General features: G+C 31.9%; 1 protein-coding gene across 1 annotated transcript in view; it reads right to left on the reverse strand.

The window, feature by feature from the left end:
- Positions 1-1164: 1164 nt before the first annotated feature.
- The window catches only part of LOC142225618 (histone-lysine N-methyltransferase SETMAR-like), a 59467-nt gene continuing 35270 nt past the window's right edge, over positions 1165-25361 (reverse strand). Inside the window, exon 2 of the mRNA XM_075295426.1 lies at positions 1165-5295. Within this exon, the coding sequence (XP_075151541.1) occupies positions 2281-2706 (426 nt within the window). The 5' untranslated portion in view covers positions 2707-5295 and the 3' untranslated portion in view covers positions 1165-2280. The remainder of the gene's footprint in view (positions 5296-25361) is intronic.

Genomic DNA, 25361 nt, shown 5'->3' on the forward strand with positions numbered 1-25361 from the left:
GATTTCCGAGAAAATAACATGGTTGCGAAAACCATGTTACATGGTCACCACCCAAAAATAACATTTTGTTCTTAAAACATGTTTGAGGTGATCATATTCCTTCTCTGGGTGCATGCGTAGGGAAAAATCTGTAGAGGAAAAAGGACAGGTTTTTCATTTTTTCTACAAATGTAGGGAATTTTTCTAATTTTCAGATTTTACAATTTTTTGCAACAAGAAGAGTACTTTTGCTTACTGTTTAAAATATTATAAGATCCAAAATAGATGGTACGTAATTCACCGTCAACGATGTTATTCTAATGATATTATTTAGAAAAGGTCAGCGGTATCGTTAAAAATTTTTTTGCACTGGTTTTTAATAACATGAAATAGATTTACTTTTGCAGGAATGAACGGTTCCATTTAGGTACATAAACAGGTGATGGCTTCCCCAATTTGGTGCTTCCCAATAATTTCTAATACAAAGATCACTTCAGCAGTGCATTTGCGGTTCGCTTATATAAATGTAGAATATTTATTCCGGAATATCTTTAAATAACTGTTTTACGCTGTTTAACATACCCATGGGCAAATTACATTCATAAGAGTTTTTAATTAAAAAAAAAAGCATGTCATCTACAAAAACCATTCCAGCAAAATGTAGAAGACAACCTTTTTGTGCGAATTGGCTCACTGTTGAATTAAAGGATTGGCTAGAAAATGACGATTTTAAATGTCAGCGTATTGCTTGTGGAAAATTCGTAAATTGTGGAAAATCTGACCTGAAGAAACACGCGGCCTTTAAAGTTCACAAGAAATATGTTCGTAGTGTTAAAAATGAGCAATGATGTTGCAAAGTTTGAAATCCGACTAAGAATGTCAGTATTAATATTATTGTACATTTGGTCCCTTTATTGAGAGATATAGTCCCTTACTATTAATTTTAAAGAAATATTTGTTATTCACACAAAAAACTTCACGAAAATTTTTCCAATTAAAATTTTAATTGAGTTTTAAAAAATATTCAATTAAAAATTTAATTGATTCAACAAATTTTTTAATTGAAACAAAAATCAATCACAAAAATAATAGTATCAATTAATTTTTTAATTGGATCAATTAACTTTTTAATTGACCTTCAATTAATTTTTTAATTGATACTATCATTTCTGTGATTGAAGACATTTCAATTAAAAATTAATTGGATCAATTAATTTCGTGATTGAATCAGAAAAAATTTTTTTTGTGTGTTTTCTTGCCTTGTTTGTTTGAATTTAGTCAATTTTTTTACCGTAGCGAAAAATTTAGGGAAAAAATTTTTGGCCGTTGGGAAAAATAGGGAATTTTTAGGAGCCGCGTAGGGAATTTTCAAAAAACTTCCTCATCATCATCACTGGTGAGCGCAATTTGCACCTCGTTGACAATTTGGTAATGCACAATTTTATAAGAAGGATATGGTGCTGATAGTCATTAAGAATTATCGAAAAACATTTCCCTTTATAATTAAGCAAATATCCGATCATCCGATTTCAAAAAAAAAAAATCCTTGAATACTATTTTCTTTGATTCATATCAGAACATCATTACACCCTACGCCACACTGTGGAACAGGGTATTATAAGTTAGTGCATATGTTTGCAACACCCAGAAGGATACGAGATAGACATATAGTATCTATCTTCCTCCCTATATGAACTTACGAGGGCGGTTCGGAAACTTCTTAGCCTATCAATGAAAGAGAATAGTTAGTTTTTCAAAAATAGTTTTATTTTTCAATATAATCTCCTGAAACTTCAATGCACTTAGTCCAACGCTTTTCTAGCAATTCTATCCCTTGATTAAAATAGATTTCCTCAAGGTCTTCAAAATAGCGGTTTATAACTGTAATTGCATCTTCATTTGAGGTAAAACACTTGCCAGCAAGGAATTTTTTTAGATTTGGGAACAAGTAAAAGTCAATGGGAGCTAAATCAGGAGAATAAGGGTGGTGGTCAAGCAACTCGTACTTTAATTCGTTGATTTTAGCCATTGTTAAAATACTCTTGTGCGCTGGTGCGTTGTCTTGATGAAAAATTATTTTTTGTGTTGTAAGCCAGGACGTTTTTCTCGAAATTGTACATTTAATTGATCCAAAAGGTTGCAATAGTACTCTGAATTTATTGTTTTACCCTTTTGCAGATAGTCAATCAATAAAATAGCTTTGAAGTCCCAAAAAACCGTTGCCATAACCTTACCAGCCGATTGAGTTGTTTTTGCCTTCTTTGGGACACTTCCTCCAGCTTCAGTCCATTGTCTGGATTGTTATTTTGTCTCTGGAGTATAGTGGTGGATCCATGTCTCATCAACAGTTATGAAACGACGCTTAAAATCCATTTTATTTCGCTTAAAACAATCCAAACAAGCTTGAGAAATGTTCATTCTTATGCGTTTTTGATCGACTGTTAACAAATGCGGCACCCATCTTGTAGAAAGCTTTTTCATATATAGTTCTTCATGCAAAATTAAATGGACTCGATCATTTGACATGACATTAGCAATTTCACGCACTTTTATTCGTCGATCATTTAATACCATATGCACTTTGGCTACAATTTCTGTTGTTGTTGCTATTTTTGGACGTCCACTACGTGGTTCATCTTCAATGCTTGTACGACCACGTTTAAATTCAGCAACCCAATTTTTTACTGTTGCATATGAAGAAGCACTCTCACCTAACACGTTCACCATATCATTATGAATTTCTTTTTCCGATAAACCTTTTTATGCAAATATTTAATGACAGCACGCATTTCTAATTTTTCCATTGTAAAAAATTGCGGACGCGTCTTTTTTGAACACCTGTTTCTATATGAAGGAGTTGCCAGATCGAAACAAAGTTTAACATGTGTTCATAACAGAGATGGAAGTTTCCAAAACACTTAACTTTTTTCTGTTTATACCGCGCTTTATGTGCTAGGCTAAGAAGTTTCCGAACTGCCCTCGTATATGGCCCCAGAAGCCAGAAGTTTGCCCTGATTAACGTTCTCGATATACATGCCAATTTTTTGTAGAAATCGGTTCAGATTTAGATATAGCTCCCATATATATCTTTCGTCCGATTTGCACTCATATGACCCCAGAGGTCAAATTTGTAATCCGATTTAATTGAAATTTTGCGCAGGGAGTAGAATTAATATTACAGCTATGCATGCTGTATATCAGATTTAGATATAGCTCCCATATATATGTGTTTCTGATTTCGCCAAAATTGGCCAAAATACCCAAATTTTCCTTGTAAAAATGTCACTGGTAAGTCGAAAACTTGTAAAAATAACTCCAATTTTTCTATACTTTTAATAGTACATACTATCGACCGATAAATCATAAATACACTTTTGCAAAGTTGCCTAAAAATTGCTTCAACATTGCTTCCACCCCAGGGCGTTAGGCGACTTAAAATATAAGTCTACAGAAGTCTAACAAACTTTGTCCATAAACTTTTTATATAGCACCCAACACATTTGATGGATTTGATAGGGTATCGAAAATGTGGATCTAGAAAGTGCTGCAGGGCCCCACCCGTCTTTAGACTTTCCTTACTTGTTTTTGTTCTTTTGAACAGCCTCTTCATAAACATTAATTGTGTTCCTTTACTCGTAGTAAAAAGTAGTAAAAGTTAAAAATCCTCTCGGAGTTCAAAATTGGTTTAAGTACATTTAACTAAATAATAGTAATGATGTCAAATAAAAAGCAAAAGAAGTATAGTGATTTTAATTAATACTTTTTTCAAAAATGGAAGCAGGTAAATTAAATACTTTTATTTCGCAATTATTTGGACAAATGGCAACGTTTTTGCAGGAAACTTTGAAAAACTATTGCGTTGGAAAGGGAGATTGGGTTTCCTCAATATTTCACGGAAAGCATATGTGGTTCGAAGCTCCAACAAAACTGTGGCTGGCGAAGCTAGTTCCAAAAAAGTTATTTGGAGAAGTTTTAAATAGTTTATAAAGTAAACAATTATCTACCTTTACTAGGAAGAACTCAACTGCACTTCGAGCAAAAAATTGAAAAAGAGATGCATTTTGACAATCTCTTAAAATTGTTTACTACTTTTGGGGCTTTTTTTGGGGTTGAGGAACGGTTTCTAGTAAAAACTAGTAAAAGTAGCTGGTAAAGGAACACAACTATTATTATTTTTTGTTGAGCATTATGTTATTGGTCCGAACATTATAGTGGATTATCGATCACCGCGAAAATATGCCTAATGATGCTATGTTGTTCTTCAACTGTGACACGACGTTTATGAAGCAAACTTATCACAATGGACTGAATAGTCTATGTGAGCCTGAAACATAATCGGGCTGCCACTTTAACCTAACCTATGAAGCAAACTTTTTCTTTGTTTTGGAATAAATCCTTAAGGTACTTACCTTGAAATCAGTGTTTTTTTTTTTTTTGAAAAAAACGAAACAAGGTGTGGACAATTTGCAGCATCTTTGAAGACATAAATTAGTCTTGTTTTTAGGATTTAAAAGCTTTCAGCATTTTTATTCTTTTTCAGTTAAAAATCTTTTAATCGGAGAAAATTCTGTTTTTAAAGATTTATTTTTGGTTCGTTTTTTATTTGATTTTTGGTCGACCTTTTGTTAGAATTATAAACTAATGTTTCTTCAAGCTCAAGGTCTTTTTAAATATTTTATTTATTGTTCCCAATATTTCGCGATTACGATATTGAATCGCTTCCTCAGGGGTCTACAATAGATTTATAGAAATTACATTTGTTTTGTTTTGTTATTGTTGGTTTTGTTCTTTAATCCTTGTTGTTGTTTTTTTTTTTTTTTTTTTTGATTTCAGCTTAAAACCATGCATTGACTTAACTGCAAGTGTAGCTTAACCAACAGAGGAAAAAAATGTTTGTCAAATTTATTTGGGCAAAGCCCTATAGACTGCAAGATGGTTGGATGGACGCACGTTTCGGAATTACCACATTCGTCATCAACATCCTCTACTTGCAGCAAAACTATCAACCAATTATCAGAATAAATTCAGGCAGTTCATTCAACCCAACAATGAACCACACTTGAACCTTCCGAAAAAAGGTTTTACATGATAGCCGGCTTATGCCGAAATAAATTCGTACAAACATATCTCTTTTCCTTTGCCACCGTCAAATCATCGATTTGAGTGCCGTTGGCTAGGTTTATTTTGAGCGTGCTTCCTCTTCTTTCATTCGTTTTGTTTTGTTATTGTTGGTTTTGTTCTTTAATCCTTGTTGTTGTATCAACTTTGTTTATATGAAGGGTTTCCAATGTAAACCTTTTGTTGTAAACAATGTGCCTGCAAGCAAACGAATGAATTTCAAAGTTGATACAGAAAACATCGCTCACTGTTACAGGCATTTGCTTCGGAAAAGGAAACAACAAATACATGGTAGTGATCATCGTGCAATAGAAAAAACAACTCCGTGCAATACAGACAGCTGACGAGTGTAATGAATCTACAGTAGCTTTAAGTATTTTTGTGTTGTCGATGCTATACATGTAAGTCATTGGTTGTATTGCTGTTTTAATTTTTCTGTTCGCCTGGTACTTGTAAAATGAGATTAAGATATGTCTGTCCGTTTTTTTGTACAATTATGTATATTATTTTATAATACCATTTAAAATTATTAACTAAAAGTAATTAATATTAACACTTATTTAAATTATAAAATGTTTAATACTTTGATATTTAGGAAATGTAATTTCTATAAATCTATTGTAGACCCCTGAGGAAGCGATTCAATATCGTAATTGCGAAATGAAGAAACATTAATTTATGATTTATTTTTGGTTTTAGCAACTACACAGAAAAAAATTTCACGAAAAATTTTCCAATTAAAATTTTAATTGAGTTTTAAAAAATATTCAATTAAAAATTTAATTGAATCAACAAATTTTTTAATTGAAACAAAAATCAATCACAGAAATTAATAGTATCAATTAATTTTTTAATTGGATCAATTAATTTTTTAATTGACCTTCAATTAATTTTTTAATTGATACTATCATTTCTGTGATTGAAGACATTTCAATTAAAAAATTAATTGGATCAATTAATTTCGTGATTGAATCAGAAAAAAAAATTTTTGTGTGTAAAGTCTAACTTAGTCCAACATTAAGGTCCCCAGCAAAACAAAGCGTCGCCAAAAAAGTAATGAAAATGTTCTTTTTGGATCCGGAAGTGGTGCAAAATTGACGCAGAAGCGATGAATTTAACATGGGATTGTCATAGGACGGAAGTTCTCCATTTCAACAGCCGTTGCACTGAATTTGCATCACTTCTTAAGGTGTGATCCGAATTCAATGTTTTGGATGTAAATTAAAAAATTCTGTGATATTTGTCAAATAAATAATTTTTATAATTTTTTATTATTTTAATAGATTCTAACGCTCGTCGGAAAGGTTTGACCTCAAATATTTTCAAAAATGCACAATTTTTTCAGATTGGATTTTGCAGTTTTGTCGACAAAATTTAAATGATTTGTAGCATTTTATGAATTCTTACTCTGTTTTATCCTACTAAGTATGAAAAAACCAAGTTATAAAAAATTGAATTAAAAGAACTTCCTGCGTCGTTAAAATAAAGAACATCATTAGGAGTGCATCTTCTGGAAGTGCTTTTAAAGTTGTGCCTTTGGAAGAACTTCCAAATTTTTGCTCGGTCAGTATTATGTTCAGTTTTCATTCTGAAAACCAGCATGTTTTCACGATTATTTTTGAATCAATTAATATAGAAATATTAAATGTTCGCAATCAATGACTTGGATCTTTTCCGTCCATAATTTGACAAGACTTGATAAAAATATAATCGTCTTCATTTTGGTGAAAAAATAAACCGAACGTAGTAGCCACCTTTGGGAATAAAATAAAATTCATAGTCCAGCTTGCAATATTATTTATTTTTGGAAATACTACAATAACATACCTATACAATTTTCAAACTAGGATCATTGTTTTAAAGTACTTTACCAGGGGGCTTACTATGTAATTCGTTTCGATAACAACATCAATCGAAAACGAATTGGTGCCACTATGTATTTCGAATTCGAGATGTAAGTTTTCTACAATCTGAAATTCTGTTCGATTTTCGAAAATGTACACGCACAGAAAAAACATGTTTGGACATGGTTGCCGCATCCATTTAATGCTTATCTATGTATATAATTGTCACGAACACCACGTATTTTGTCTTTGTAAAAAGATTTTTCGAGCGGAGAAAAAGATATGTTGGCAATAAGCATTTAAATGGTTCTCAAATGCCGCAAACATGTTCCATTATTTAAATGATAGAATTTGAGACCATTACATGGTCCGAAAAATCACGTACCTGACCATTAAATTTTTTTTTACTTTTTTTGCAGGGAAAAAGTATTTTTATGGGTTACGTATAGACATGTCTAGAACCATTACATGGCCATAAAGACCATGTACATTGTTTTCGTAACCATTTAATTTTTTTTTATTTTTTGCAGCGAAAAGAATTTTATAAAAACATTGACAGATACACACGATTTTCATTTTGCGCGTCAGTCGTGTGGGGATTGTTTCTTGGATAACACTAGGTAACAAATAAAAAAATTTTCTCGGTGATTTGTTTCTAGCATATTTTTTCTTATTGATTTTGACCTACGAAACACGAAAATGAGTTTTAGTCGATTGGTTTTAGAGATACAATTTTTTTAATTTTTTTTTTTAATTTTTGGAGGTACACTTACAATTTTGAACATATCTTTCGTCTTCTTTGGCCTATTTGATCCTACTACTACTCAAATTAAAGAAATTTGAGCCGTCTACAACTCATTCTCAAATCGGGTAAGTAGTTTGGATGTTGGCGGCTTAAAAAAGTTAAAAAACGGCGTTTTTTTAGTAAAAATGTGGCAGAAAAACCCATATAAAAATTCATATAAAATATAAAACACGATGCTAACAGCAATTTTGGTTTTTTTACGTATAGCTGAAATTTTTACAAAGAAAATAAGCCCTTACTTAACAATATCTTACAACAAATATCTTATAATTTTTTTGGTAAAAGACCGAAAAGACCAAATCAACGCCCAAAACAAAATGAGTAGAAACAAAGATATAACTTTTTTAAAACTCATTTTCGTGTTTCGTAGGTCAAAATCAATAAGAAACAAGTAAGGAAAGTCTAAAGTCGGGCGGGGCCGACTATATTATACCCTGCACCACTTTATAGATCTAAATTTTCGATACCATATCACATCTGTCAAATGTGTTGGGTGCTATATATAAAGGTTTGTCCCAAATACATACATTTAAATATCACTCGATTTGGACAGAATTTGATAGACTTTTACAAAATCTATAGACTCAAAATTTAAGTCGGCTAATGGACTAGGGTGGAACACAATGTTAGTAAAAAAATATGGGAAACATTTAAATCTGAAGCAATCTTAAGGAAACTTCGCAAAAGTTTATTTATGATTTATCGCTCGATATATATGTATTAGAAGTTTAAGAAAATTAGAGTAATTTTTTCAACTATTCGACTAAGCAGTGGCGATTTTACAAGGAAAATGTTGGTATTTTGACCATTTTTGTCGATATCAGAAAAACATATATATGGGAGCTATATCTAAATCTGAACCGATTTCAACCAAATTTGGCACGCATAGCAACAATGCTAATTCTACTCCCTATGCAAAATTTCAACTAAATCGGAGCAAAAAATTAGCCTCTGTGGTCATATGAGTGTAAATCGGGCGAAAGCTATATATGGGAGCTATATCTAAATCTGAGCCGATTTCAACCAAATTTGGCACGCATAGCTATAATGCTCATTCTACTCCCTGTGCAAAATTTCAATTAAATCGGAGTAAAAGATTGGCCTCTGTGGTCATATGAGTGTAAATCGGGCGAAAGCTATATATGGGAGCTATATCTAAATCTGAACCGATTTCCACCAAATTTGACACGCATAGCTATAATGCTAATTCTACTCCCTGTGCAAAATTTCAACTAAATCGGAGCAAAAAATTGGCCTCTGTGGACAAAGGAGTGTAAATCGGGCGAAAGCTATATATGGGAGCTATATCTAAATCTGAACAGATTTGGATGATATTTTGCAAGATTTTCGAGACTCATAAAATATTGGGATGTACGGAATTTGAGGAAGATCGGTTGATATACACGCCAATTATGACCAGATCGGTGAAAAATATATATGGCAGCTATATCTAAATCTGAACCGATTTTTCAATAGGGATCGTCTTTGAGCCGAAACAGGACCCCATACCAAATTTTAGGACAATCGGACTAAAACTGCGAGCTGTACTTTGCACACAAAAATACATCAACAGACAGACAGACAGACGGACAGACAGACAGACAGACAGACGGACATCGCTAAATCGACTCAGAATTTAATTCTAAGACGATCGGTATACTAAACGATGGGTCTCAGACTTTTCCTTCTTGGCGTTACATACAAATGCACAAACTTATTATACCCTGTACCACAGTAGTGGTGAAGGGTATAAAAATATGCTAGAAACAAATCACAAAACGACTGTTGGCTAGTGTAATACGAAATTACTGTGTTTTGTTTCAATTTATTTTTTCAAAAGTGACACATAGTTTTATGTGAACACAAAAAAAAGGAAAGTGTAATTGAAAAAAATGCTTTTGTTTTGCATTTAGATATATTGTATAATTTATTTTTATTTGCGTTACATGATGTCTGCGTTGGTACATTTGATGGGCACGAAGTAAATATGGAATTATCACTTATTGTTGAAATTGAACCAAAATAGTGTGTGTTAAAATATATGATGTTTGCTTGCACGGCATTATAAATACAAATAAACAATGATCTAATTTATAAATAAATAAAAACCAACAAATAAAGTTGTTTTTGTGTTTTCTTTTCTCAAGTGGTGTCCTTTTTCGACGACGAAAAAGTTATTTTCATGAAGATCAAAACATTTTAGGCTGTGACCATGTTCTTTTAGCTGGAAGAAACCCATTTTTGACGAATACCATAACATTTTAGGTCGTGACCATTGTCTAATGATTCAAACAAATTTTTTAATCAATATAATAACATTTTAGATGAGGACAATTTTATGTCAAAAGTGTTCGTTTCGAAAAAATATCATTCGATTCCATTTGAGTTAGCAAACGGCGAAAAATGTAAGTTATTTTTGTTGTTTCTCATCCAAAATTGTGTAAATATTTTTCAGGTCATCAACTAGCAAATACCTACACAGTTTGAGGTAATGGTGGATTTTATGTCGAAGCATCCAGATTTGGCAAAAGGTTTTTGAAGTCACCCGATGCTAAAACCAAATCCCATTCTTTCAAGTCAAAAGTCTCATGTAAAGTTTTTGAGCTATTTATTTGTTACTACAATACTTCCCACTTTTCAATTTTGTTTTTTTTTTATCCTCGTCAGTATGTCCCACTGGCATTTTGTCTGGTCAATTCCTCTAAAATGGTTCCTGAGATGTAGGAGATCCAATATCGGGACTATATATGGCCGATATCTGACGATATTATAGCTCAAAAACTGTACATGAGACATGAAATTTGATTTTTAATTTTGATTTTTGGTCTAGACCAATATCTACCACTGGCATTTTGTCTGGTTAATTCCTCTAGAATGGTTTCCCAGATATGGGCGATCCAATTTCAGAGCCATATGTTACCGATATCTGATGACACTATATGTTATCTCAAATACTGTGCGAGAGATTTTTGAAGTTATTTAAGAATCTTATTTCGGTACCCCTTAGATGTTTTTATTTTTGTATTTTACTATCTCATGTCCTTCAGAATATATTTTGACTAATTTTATACGACTTTAGATTTATTAGCGGTTATCTCTTATGGATCAATTTTTCGATGATATAAAATCACTAATGCATAGTATGACCACACATAAAATAAGTGACTGTGTTTGACAGTTTTTCCACTACAAAGTTGCCTCTTGTTAAGAAAATCTAATTTTTTGGAATGTGTCCCACAAGTTAAATTCGTTCCACAAATTTGAATTTTGCTTAGCCGAGACACAAACCACTAGCGAATTTATCTTCACACCCTTTCTATAGAAGCTTGATTGATTGTGGGTGGAATTTAGCCAAAAACTTCAACAATTATTAATACATTTTTCTGATTTAAATCAATATTTTTGATTACTTGGCAGATAAATTTGAGTCGAGATGAGTCGACATATTAGGCGGAGGCCCGATTCGGCGGTTTCATTCTCTGTTTATGTTATTAATGACTTAGAGCCTATTTCTGTATATCGAACGAGTTCTAACGATCGGCTGAAATATATAGAAACAGCCGATTTTTGGTTATAAATTCAGATGTTTGTTTCCATTTCAGTCGATCGATAGAGCTCGTTCGACATGCAGAAATTGACCATTATTCATTTGAATTGAAGTATTTGCTGTACGACAAATTGTTTGGGTTGTCTTTCAATAACCTCTATTGAGCAGATTTTTTTAATAAATTAGAATAAATTGGTCACAGCAATATATTTTGTGAAAATAAAGTCCAATAAAAGAATGAGATTCATTTTTACGCGAAAGGGAAATATGCAAATCATCAATTCTACTTTCATAGTAAAAAGTCAGCTAATAACAGCAGTCTATGTCTTCTCTTATATTTTTGTATTTCAGGGTCTAACGAACAACAAATTATAAAATTTTTAGTTTATAAATTTTTCCCCAAAGCCTATTTAAGAACCAAACGTAGTTTTTGCACTGTAATATACTTACAAGCTCCTAAATGCGATCATCAAACAATTTGTTTGCTGTTATTCAGATTTTTGGGAAAATACTATAGATATTCATTGATAAATTGACATCTTTATTTGTTTCAGCCAAACCAAAAGATGTTTTTGTGTAATAGAGCTTAAAAAATAGCAGATTATTACTACTTGTCAAAATGCTGACTATCGAAAATTTTAATATTTTAATAGGTCGTCTATAGTTTAGATGGTTGGAGTGTTGAAAGAGCCGTTCATTGATACAGACACATGCTATCAAACTAAAATCGTCCAATTTCACAGCCAATTTTTCATATCGGATACGAAAGTTTTCGTTCAACCATAGATCAAGAAAGATATAGACGCATAAAGTTCATCCACAGAGCTGTAGATTGTCTGAACACCGTAGATGGCACTTTTTCGTCTGCAAGTGAGTAATTTTTTAATTTGTCTTTTGTTTTGTTTCTTTTCTTTGTTCTTTTGATAAAAAAAAAACCAAATATTTTAAAATAATATAAAATTCTGTACATCCACACCATTTTTAAATACAAATTGACTGATTTTTACGGTATTTCTCGTTCACCAAAAAGAAATTGAGTCACTTGCGCAATTGTGCGCGATGACTGCTCACTGCAAATAAACAAAATCATTGTGAATTGACTTGAGACGTCTACATCTTCCTTGGTCTATGATTCACTGGAACATCTCAAACAGCTGATGTTTCCTTTAAGTCGTCCCTATTAGAAGTGATCGATTTTATCAAAAAGTTCAATATGGGAATTTTTTTAATTATGGTGGCTTTTTGGTAGTATTTTCTTAAAATTTTGGTAAGTTAGTTTTAAATGGCAGTCATGCTCATACTTGCAATAGAGAGTAGGAAATACAAGAGAACGAAACTGTGAAGTGAAACTGCGTCAGGAGGTAGCAGTCATCAGGAAAGATTCTCTAATGTCATGCAGGTTTTGGCGTTTCTATATCATATAGTTGACATTTGTTTTCTTTGCAGAAGAGCCATTTTCTTTCCCTTGTATTTCATACTCTGTGTGCTTGCATGATAATCCAATTGTTTGTCACAAAGACTAAAATGAAATCAAACACCAGATATTGCCAAAAGATAGATCCTAGAATATATATTTTCCAAAATCTTATTTTCGTTCATGATCATATTTATTATTTGTTAATTTAAAATATGTTTTTAGCATTTTATTTTCACTTCATTCATTCGTTTTTTTTTTCAGAGAGTTCTAAATACAAATTAATAAAATATAATAAATATTGTACAATTTATACAAATAATATACGATTAGTTATCCTGATTCAATACTCAATCTGTGTGTGTGTTATTAAAAAACAAAATAAAACCAAACCCATTAAATAATTGTTATTTTAAAGTACTTAGAATAAATGTATATAGCATGAGTAGGTTAGGTAAAATGTGTAGTGAGTATTAAGAGGGGGTGAAAGAGCATGTAGTGGCAAATATTTTTTAAAACAATACCAGAATTACGAACAAAAGCCTGCGATGTGATGATGATTTGTTGTGGGAATGAATTGTATTTATAATATGGTGTATGTACTGTAATATATATGGTGTATGAATTTATGAAGAACATGTTGAAGAGCGTAACATAACGAACAAGAAAAGGAACCAAATGCATTTGGATCCCCAGGCAGACAATCGGAGGAAAAGTGTAAAATTCTGGAACTCCTTTGCATCGATGGACCCAATTCAGGACCTGCCTTATCTGCCTTGAGAAATATTGCCGTATTAGTTGAGTTTATTGGTTATTCAATATCGTTTTTTTTTTTGTTTAAGAGTAATAAGAAAACAAAACAAATTTTGGAGAATGCATAGAATTTTTCTTTGCGTCTTCCCTATGAAGATCAGTTTTCTTTTTTTTGTTTCTTTTTTTTTTTTTTGATACAAATAAACTACTAAAATATTTTATTTTTGTTTTATTTCCTCTTGTTTTTCGTTTTTATTATTTTCTCCAATATAAATAATCACTGTTGCTTATTTTCTTGTTGTTTTGAGTATTTAATTTTCTATCTTATATGCGGTTTTTTTCTCTTTCGTTCATATGAAATAGTATGTGGTATGGATCGTAGAGGAGCTAGCATGTACTAAATAACCATCATTGTCTTTACTATGATTACTTTTTCGTCCTTTACTTCATTGCCCTTGGTTATGAGTATGGATTTATTGTATAAGGTTTTTCTTGACCGGTTATTGTTGATTTTATAATGAAAAACGAATGAACATATGAAAAAAAAACATTCTAGTTAGGTAAACAAAAACTGTGGTATATCTCTGGTATACTTGTCGTAAATATATTTTGGAGAGATTATTAAATGTCACTGATGTGCCTGCATTCACAGATAATGAAAGACAAATGCAAAAAGGTTATCTGTACTGTCTCTTCTGAGTAAGGAAATGATCACAGTGTATCGACCGAATTTACATCAATTTGTTGATCTAAATTCAAAGTATGGAATCATGCTAAAATGTAAATGTCATAATATTTTATCATTATTAATAATTGGAAATTCCGAATTACAAATAATTACATCGTAATTATCACCAATATTCCATATTTTTCTGAAAAATACAAGTGTCAACTATAGAATTCCTAACTGCGAACTATAAATTAGTGTGATTTGTCCTTTGTTAAAAATTATATAATATTTTATAACAAATCAAACTAACGGTATTTTACAAGTTGCTCCGTTAGGCTTTAACTGTCAGTTAACGGAAATAAATTGCAAATATCTTATTTCCGGTTTACTTTACGCGCAAATCTGTCAGCAGTTATGTTGCTAACTGGTTTCAAATTTCGTTAGCTAGCGTAGTACTAACGGAACTTCATGAAAATGGAGATAAGTTTTGATTTTTGTATCAAGTTAGGTTTGACAATTTGAAGATGTTATTTAAGAATATGTGTATTGTTTCCAAAAAATTTAATGAAAAGCCTTTTCTTTCAATTGATTAATCTGACATTTTTACATAATATTGTGTGTAAATCTTCTCAGTGTTTCTCTTATGCAACATTCTGACCATAAGTTTATCCGGAAGGAATGTCTGTGATTGTAAGGAATCTTACAGTGTGGCCAAACGCTACGAATTGTAGGCGATAGCAAAAATATCGATGGATGTGTTATCGATCACATTAACAAACTGCAGTATCGATTATGCCTTCGAACATAACTTATAGTGTGGCCAATATCTGGGATATGTCTCGAAAAGTTGGTAACGGACATTGTCTTCCGGATAAACTTATAGTAAGACAAGACGGACAAGAGTTAAATTAATCAAATCACATTTTTTATTTACTATCACAATTGACTTGATAGTCTAGTGTCCCAGTACATCGTACAGTCAAAACTTGTTTTAGTTAGAATTGCTCACACAAAGTCATTAGCATTGCTTGCTAATATGGGGTGACCCGATTTTGTGTATTTGACATGTGTGGTACACGAAATGGGGTCTTCATATGAATTTAATTAATTCATTTTGCTATTTAATTTACCAAAATGAATTAATTAAAATAAAACTGTGGGTGTTTTCGGAAATATGGTGTTGTACTGCAACTGCTGAGCAGCTTTTGCTGATCAGATGTTGTATGTTGATTATTTTATTTGCAATATAGAGCCCGACAACATCGGAGATGAAAAAATATGTATATACTAAATTTAATTTGTGAATTAGGTGATTGATAAAGTTTAAAAAAGTAATTTATTACCGCAAGAAATTTATCTAAATATACGAATAATTCCAAAAGTTTTGATTTATTAATTAAGTGCAATTGGTACTCATCTCCAACCTAAAAATTTTTTGAAAGCTGTAGAAATATAAATAATTAACAAATTTAATAATAATAATACAATTGCTTAATTTTTAATATGCGTGCGCAACATACAGTCGGCAAAAAAAAGTTGTACACCTATTAATTTGAAATAAATTGTGAAACGACATACTAAATATATATTTATTATACCTTAAATTAAAGCTTGAGATCCGGGCTACAATATGAAAAGAAAATTACTTCAGATTTAAATCTATTTAGGGAAATAAAAAACAAAAACAATTTGCATGCCGTCGCATTCTCACCTACGTGGTTAACAGTACACTGAAAAAAATATTGACCTAATAGGGAAGATTATGCAACTTAAATTTTAGGAATCGAAATTTACCCAAAGTTAAGGGCAAAATTCTTTAAAATAATGACATTTTAATTAAATGAAAGTTTATATTCCTTGCTTCAGAATTTTTTTTCTTGAAATTTTCCGTCTCTCTGCTGAAGTTATAGATCTTTGAAGTAAGGCAATTTTTCCTTAAAATAAAGTAAAACATTTTTAATTTAAAGAAATCGCCTTTAACTCAACCGACATATTGCATTTTTACATTTAAGATAAAATCGCTTCAAATATAGGCTAGGGCTTATTTTAAGGATTTGTATCGTTGGGTTAAAGTTTTTTTTAACATTAAGAAAACTGTTTTTACTTTGAAGTACCTGTCATAATTTGAATTTTAAATTGGAATTTGTTTGTACATAAATACCTTTATTAATATATCGCAAACGGAGGATAAAAATTCGATGAATGAGATCTGTATTTAATTTTAATTTTATTTATCCTAGATTTAAAGCCAGGGAGGTCCGTCAAGGATGTCTTTATTTGAAAGAAGCCGCATCTTTGGCTCGGAATCAATACTAGAATCCTTAAGGGAAGGTCAAAATCTTTGGATCCAAGTAAACTTTTTTTTTTTGAGTGTATGCGTAATATTCCGCAGAACCCGGACATGAATCTAATTGAACACATGTGGGCATATATGAAGACAAAAGCTGAATAACTTTAACATTTTTAGCAAAGAAACTCTCAAAAACGTCCTTATGGATATATGGAGTTCAATTCCCGTACACTGAAAAAAATATTTACGTAATATTAAAGATTACGCAACTAAAATTTTAGGATGCGAAATTTACAAAATATTAAGGACAAATTTCTTTAAAAAATGAAATTTTAATTAAAATAAAGTTTATAATCTTTGGTTCAAACTTTTTTTTCATTAAATTTAGGACACAAATTTTGTAAATTTGCGTCCCTCCGATAAAGTCGCATGTCTTTGAACTAAGGCTAATTTTCCTTAAAGTAAAGAAACACATTTTTGATTCAAAGAAATTTTCCTTAATATAACTGAAATATTGAAACTTTAGATTTAAGATAAAAAAGCTTCAAATATAGGCTAAGATTTATATTGAGGATTTAGAGTCTTTGGTTTAAAGTTTTTTTTTTTTTTTTTTTGAATTAATAAAACATTTTTTACTTTGAAGTATCCATTATAATTTGGATTTTTAAATTGGCATTTGTTTGTACGTGAGTAACTTTTTTAATAAACCGCGAAAAGAGAATGACAATTTGATAAATGAGATCTGTATCCTAATTTTAATTTTATTGGTCTTAGATTTAAAGCCAGGTCGCTAAAAAATTGCATTATTTTAAAGAACCCGCATCTTTAGTTCGGAATCAATACTAAAATCCTTAAGGGAAGGTCAACATCTTTGAATCCAAGTCAACTTTTTTTTTTTGAGTGTAGGTTTGACGAAAACCCTAACCCACTCAATGCCAAATAGACTCTAGGCAGTAGAAAACACTAAGGGCTATCATACAAAATATTAAAAATTTGTAATATTTAGCGTTTAAACCAATAATTTTTATTTATTTTTAGTGTACAAGTGGCCAAGTGAAATTAACCCTTTTTTGTTTTTGTTTTGTTTTTATTTCCCTAATCTGAATTAATTTTCTTTCTACATTGTAGCCCGGATCTCTTGCTTTAATTTAAGGTATAATACATATATATTCAGTTCGTATTATTCTTGTCGTTTCACAATTTATTTCAAATTAATAGGTGTACAACTTTTTTTTTCTGACTGTATGTTTGATTGTTTTCATTTTGTTTTGAAGCACATAACGCTGTGATCCGCTGTACATGCGGTGCAATGCTGCAATTCCGAAAAGGCCCTTTTTTGCTCCCCTGAAGCTACTATATAGAATACAAAGTCTGTAACTATTTAATCGATATATTTCATTCCATACTTTTAAGAAACAGTACAGTACAGTTTTTTTTGCCGTTTGTTGTTCTTGTTTCTCTTTGTTTTTCTTTTTCAATTATAATAATATCTACTTATAATAATCATATATATGTATAATATAATAATAAATATCTATAACATCTACATACACATCTTTACAAATACAATAGTAAACATGTCCATATTTCTGTTTTTATAATTTTCAATTCTTGTAGATTTCCTTTTGAGAGAGGAGTTTTCTGTTTTTTTGTTTTTATATATAAATGTCTTGATTTGTTCATTGAGTTGAGAGATTTTTTGTTTTGTTTTGTTTGTCCTTGGGAGGCATATTACATTTTGTTTTGTATTTGTTTATTTTCTTTTTGTTAACACTAATATCAACTACAAAAATTATTCAGTATCCTTTTTTGTGTATTCTTCTCTATTTTGTTTTTTTGTATTTATTATTAAGTTTTGTTTCTTTTTTTATATAATTAAATTTCATAGATTTATTTTCCAATATAGTAGAAAAAGACGGTTGCGTTACAACATTTAACAATTTTCATTTGTTTCATTCAATCTGCAATCTTTCGTTATCAGATTATTCGATTCTCGTTAACTATTTCTAGTTCTCTTTGTGTCAGAATGGATGTATGTGTGTATGGGTGTGTGTGTGTATATATATATTGATGTAAATGTATTAATTTTGTATTTCTAGGATTATTTATATATAATATCATTACCATTTGTGTTTAGTTTTATAATATTATTCTTCTTAACTTTTTAGATTGAATGCGGGTACTAACGTCCAAAATATTCTTAATAATTTAGTTTATTTGTTTATTCCTTTTGGGGTTTTTTGTTTCTTGGTAAAAACTAACAACACATACAAATACATTTAATAATAATTATTATTAGTATATATAATATAGGCGTACAGTACAGTCACAGACAGAGAAAATGTTCATTTTTGTTTCTTTTTTTTTATAAATAATGTCACACTTGTTTTATTTGTTTGTTATACAGTTTCTGAATTGTTCCTGTTCGAGAATTTCTAAAAAAATATACACACAGTACTTATGCATTTGGAAATTGGCTCCTTATAGTAACGTTCCATTATGTGTAGTAGATATTCTTCGTTCATTTTACAGTCAGCTCTGAGGACAAATCTCCCGTTTGCAGACTTAGGTGACATAGCTGGGATGCCGTTGTGTTGTTACCGGTTGTGGTGGGGATGGTGCTGGTGTTGCTGCTGCTGGTGGGCTCATTTTTATTACACTTCAAGGAGTTGTTTTGTGCTTTGGAAAGAACAATGTTAACTTCCTCCACACCCGCTACTGCTGCTGCTGTGTCCTTTAAGCCATTGCACTTTAGATGTGCAGTGCTATGGCGTTGATGATTGTATTTGGATTTATTGGCTGTTCGCCCTATTTTGAATTTATTACCAGGATTGCAAGTTTTTGGTTGACGTGGTGGCGGTGAAGGAGGTTGGCGTTTTTGTATCACATCTATTGAAGGGTTAATCACAGAATTCATAGATTCTGTTACTGTTCTTGCATTGGTGGCTAAAAGACAAACATCAATGCGTACCAGATGTTACATACAATTGTTTTATGTTTTTGTTGTTCTTTTGAAATTATGTACATGTCAATCGGAATAAAAATGCAACGCAAAACCAAAATAAAACAATGTTGAAACTTAAAAAATACAAATTACGAATGCTTAGTAGGAAGGGCTTCACTATGTTCACTATATTGGAATATAGTGACGAAATTCCGTTTTTTTCCAATAAAAGATTTGGTAGATGCGCATATATATGATAACAATTTTGAATTTATTACACTGTTGAATTTAGATTACTTGAATAATATTTTCAACAGATTGGTTAATTTTTTTTTAACCATAAAACGCTTTTCGACGTCGCACAGTGGTTCCAAATTGCTTTTTTTTTTTTGATAAAGTATGAACGGATAAAGATATCAACATAATTTTTTTCTGTGTGTGAAAGCTGAGGTGTTTTCCTCTAAGTTTGCCAATTCGTGGATCGCTGGTGAGAAGAAAAATTACGAATCCAAAATACTGACCCCCCTTTGTCAAAATTTTCCACAAAAAAATTAATTGTGGGGCCAATATCTTGCGAGCGGTAAAAGATAATTGACCACTTTTACCGCTCGCAAGATATTGGCCCCACAATTAATTTGTTTGTGGAAAATTTTGACAAAGGGGGGTCAGTATTTTGGATTCGTAATTTTTCTTCTTAACTGCATTCCATACAAAATTCTACGAATTCTAGAAGAAAAAATGTGTGCCCATGTGCTTTAGATTAAAAGTAATAAAGTCCACAAATTAGAATTTCAAAAAATATCAAATTTTGACCATTTTTTTTTTTTGAAAAAGGCACATAACATTTTTTTATAGATTTCTCCCAATCTTTTTTTACTTGTTTCTTATAGAATATCAAATAAGGAATCGCTTTAAGCTTTTATCAGCCATTTTAGTCAAGTAGTACACCCTCATAAAAAATCGCTTCTGTAACATATACTCCCAAACATATTTTGCTTCAAGCATATACATTTTTGGGTATTGCCTAAACATTTATATCTTTGATCTCTTCCAATATATAATATGTTTGAAAGCATATTGGTCTAAACAATATATGTTTGGGTAGTCTAAGTTCCAAACATTTTGTATTTTTGCATCCAAATTCAATAATGTTGTCTTCCAAAAAACAATATGTTATTTTGTGAACATATAATATGTTTGGAAGCATTTTGCACCCAAAAATATTATATGCTTAAAAAAATTCTCCCAAACAATATTGTGCTCAAAATTTTATTTATTTATTTATATATTTACAATCATAATGAATTATGAAAATAAACAGGTAATATAGGTGCTAACAACATAGGTTATCGACCTGAATGCTCAAAATTTTGTTTCTGCCTAATTGTATATTCCCCCACATCTTTCTCACTTCCACGACATTTTTTTAGTTCTTAGCACCTTTTTCTGTAATAAAGGGTGATTCTTTTGAGGTTAGGATTTTCATGCATTAGTATTTGACAGATCACGTGGGATTTCAGACATGGTGTCAAAGAGAAAGATGCTCAGTATGCTTTGACATTTCATCATGAATAGACTTACTAACGAGCAACGCTTGCAAATCATTGAATTTTATTACGAAAATCAGTGTTCGGTTCGAAATGTGTTTCGCGCTTTACGTCCGATTTATGGTCTACATAATCGACCAAGTGAGCAAACAATTAATGCGATTGTGACCAAGTTTCGCACTCAGTTTACTTTATTGGACATTAAACCAACCACACGAATGCGTACAGTGCGTACAGAAGAGAATATTGCGTCTGTTTCTGAGAGTGTTGCTGAAGACCGTGAAATGTCGATTCGTCGCCGTTCGCAGCAATTGGGTTTGTGTTATTCGACCACATGGAAGATTTTACGCAAAGATCTTGGTGTAAAACCGTATAAAATACAGCTCGTGCAAGAACTGAAGCCGAACGATCTGCCACAACGTCGAATTTTCAGTGAATGGGCCCTAGAAAAGTTGGCAGAAAATCCGCTTTTTTATCGACAAATTTTGTTCAGCGATGAGGCTCATTTCTGGTTGAATGACTACGTAAATAAGCAAAATTGCCGCATTTGGAGTGAAGAGCAACCAGAAGCCGTTCAAGAACTGCCCATGCATCCCGAAAAATGCACTGTTTGGTGTGGTTTGTACGCTGGTGGAATCATTGGACCGTATTTTTTCAAAGATGCTGTTGGACGCAACGTTACGGTGAATGGCGATCGCTATCGTTCGATGCTAACAAACTTTTTGTTGCCAAAAATGGAAGAACTGAACTTGGTTGACATGTGGTTTCAACAAGATGGCGCTACATGCCACACAGCTCGCGATTCTATGGCCATTTTGAGGGAAAACTTCGGAGAACAATTCATCTCAAGAAATGGACCGGTAAGTTGGCCACCAAGATCATGCGATTTGACGCCTTTAGACTATTTTTTGTGGGGCTACGTCAAGTCTAAAGTCTACAGAAATAAGCCAGCAACTATTCCAGCTTTGGAAGACAACATTTCCGAAGAAATTCGGGCTATTCCGGCCGAAATGCTCGAAAAAGTTGCCCAAAATTGGACTTTCCGAATGGACCACCTAAGACGCAGCCGCGGTCAACATTTAAATGAAATTATCTTCAAAAAGTAAATGTCATGGACCAATCTAACGTTTCAAATAAAGAACCGATGAGATTTTGCAAATTTTATGCGTTTTTTTTTAAAAAAAAAGTTATCAAGCTCTTAACAAATCACCCTTTACAAACATTGTAGAAGAAATTATTCAATTTTTTTTATTTTAATTTTACCTTTTGCCGGACGGGGATTCGAACAGCGGACCACACAGTTTGTAAGGATCAAAGAAGTAGCAGATAAATTGCCCAAGGAAAAATAAAATGTAAATTTTGTAATATCAAGCAACAACCACCAACTTTATTCAATATCGCTCCCTGTTAAATAGCGCTCCAAGCTACTAAACACATATATGTTTATAGACTATTTCTAAATTAATATATGTTTGCATCCAAGCATATTATATTTACAAACATTTTTGTCCCAAAGATAATATGTTCTAACATATTAACATATATGTCCCAAACATGTTATGCTAGTTTATGAACATTATATGCTTGCACTCAAAAATATTGTGTTTAAAAATTTGTGTTCCAAACATATAATGTTTATAGCCAAACATATGAAAAACAGTCTTTTTCATCCGTGTATATGAGTTCTTCTCCTCCCAAAATCGGCAATATTTCAAAAAGAAAAAAATGTTTTCAAAAATTCTCCTTTGGCAAAGCGCCGATTGGTAATCCGATCTATTTTCCAAAAAGCCATATGTGTCCACTAACTAACTGTAAAAGGTTTCATCATCCTACCAGTAAACAGCTGAGAAATATGCAAATTACAAAAAATAACGTTTTCCAACCTATGTCCCCACTTTGGGGATTTTTGATACCAATTTTGGGAATGGTATATTCATCAATATTTCTTAAAACAATTTTCCCTGCAAAAATCTATAAAAATTGTAATGATATCACAATTAGTTCAAATGTTATTAAGGTTTCAATTCATATTTTTAATTTTTAATTAAAAATCGGAATTTTTGAAAAAAAATGTTCCGTTCCCCAAAAACTTCAAAGTTTCGAATTTTTTGTTCTTTTCAATTGCATAGAAACAAAGCTCTCTCAAATATCTTTTCAACTATGTATGATATTTAGACCCTTGCTTAGCCAAATGCGCCAAAAACTTGGAATAAACGTCACTAACTCGGGTAAATAATGGATTTCTGCAAATGTACGTTTATATGGGGGCTATACCTAAATCTGAACCGATTAAATCAAACTCGACACACTTGACGATACTATCAAATATACTTCTTGTGCAAAATTTGAAGCAAATCAGAGAAAAAATCTGGCTTCTGGAGCCATAAAAGTGCATATTGGGCGTAAGATTAAGAGGTTAGGTTAGGTTAGGTGGCAGCCCGATGTGAGCCTGATACACTTAGACTATTCAGTCCATTGTGATACCACTGAGTGCTGCCCGATTCCATGTTAAGCTCAATGACAAGGGACCTCCTTTTTAAAGCCGAGTCCGAAGGGCGTTCCACATTGCAGTGAAACCACTTAGAGAAGCTTTAAAAACCTCAGAAATGTCACCAGCATTAATGAGGTGGGATAATCCAACGCTGAAAAACTTTTTGGTGTTCGGTCGAAGCAGGATCGAACCCACGACCTTGTGTATGCATGGCGGGCATGCTAACCATTGCACCACGGTGGGGGCTATATCTAAATCTGAACCGATTTCAATTATACTCGGCATGCGTAGTTATAATGTTAATTATGCTACCTGTGTAAAATTTCAAGTAAATCGGAGTATAACTGTGGTCTCGCAGTGCAAATTTATTTCCGGAGGGCATGTAAATGTATATCGAACCATAGATATCAGAGAACTCAAACCGGTATGGATTTATATCTACCCAAAATACCTGTGTCGAAGGGAGTATGATAAAAATGCATACTGATACTCATCCTACTCATATAAAGCCATATTCAACACCTCTCAAATTAGATAAAACACACTTACAATGCATTAATTAACTCGTACGATGAGCAACAGTTAAGCTGACACTTGTTCTCACCATGAATAGCTAACAATAGAGAGAGTGAAGATAATGCACTGATATGGGAACACATCAGTGCTGCCGCTAGTGAAAAATTGAGTAAAGTAGATTTTGGAAAGAAGTGGAGTAGATTGAATAAAATTGAAGTAGCGTACATTTTTGAAAACAAAACAATAGAATTCATTTTATTATACCCTCCACCATAGGATGAGGGTATATTAACTTTGTCATTCCGTTTGTAACACATCGAAATATTGCTCTAAGACCCCATAAAGTATATATAATCTGGGTCGTGGTGAAATTCTGAGTCGATCTGAGCACGTCCGTCTATCCGTCCGTCTGTTGAAATCACGCTAACTTCCGAACGAAAGAAGCTATCGACTTGAAACTTGGCACAAGTAGTTGTTATTGATGTAGGTCGGATGGTTTTGCAAATGGGCCATATCGGTCCCCTTTTACGTATAGCCTCCATATAAACGGACCCCTCAAATTTGGCTTGCGGGACTCTAAGAGAAGCAAATTTCATCCGATCCAGCCGAAATTTGGTACATGGTTTCAGCATATGATCTCTAACAACCATGCAAAAATTGGTCCACATCGGTCCATAATTATATATAGCCCCCATATAAACTGATCCCCCGATTTAGTTTGCGGAGCCTCTAAGAGAACCAAATTTCATCCGATCTGGCTGAAATTTGGTACATGGTGTAAGTATATGGTCTCTAACAACTATGCAAAAATTGATCCACATCGGTTAATAATTCAATGATTAAAACCGCTATGTTCATCGTAATTAAAGGAATAGGAAAAACAATTAGGTAATATGGGGGAACTTTTTAAAATTTGAAGCAGAACAAAAAGTGAAGCAAACTTTTGGAAGAAGGAGTGACGAAGTAAATTTTGTGAAAATGAAGCAAAATACTTCGATTGAAGTCGTAGCGGCAGCACTGGAACACATATACATACAATAGCAGAACAGCTACGTGAGTAAAGCAATGAGGGTTGTTTTTTTCTTATGGGTTGTAATCAGGGCTGCCATTTCAAGAAAAATCGTCACTTTTTTCAGAGAAAATAATCAGCATTTACATTTCAAAAATCGGCAATGTAAATATATGTACATACGTATGTATATATCAGCTATTGTTTACATTATTTACATGTTGATCATTGCCCCAAAGTGTTGCAACAAATATAATAGTAGTAGGGATGTCAGTATGAGATACAAAAAATAGAGATTGCATATTAAGACTTGGATTCAATATAATTTCAAACAATTTTCAAGTTAAATTAAAATAAAATAAATATTTGAAGTTTCAAATACAAATATTATACTAATAGCAAAGAAACATAAAATAACAATAAATCATGATGAT

Source organism: Haematobia irritans, chromosome 2, assembly GCF_050003625.1.
Source record: "Haematobia irritans isolate KBUSLIRL chromosome 2, ASM5000362v1, whole genome shotgun sequence".
NCBI classification, from domain to species: Eukaryota; Metazoa; Arthropoda; class Insecta; order Diptera; family Muscidae; genus Haematobia; species Haematobia irritans.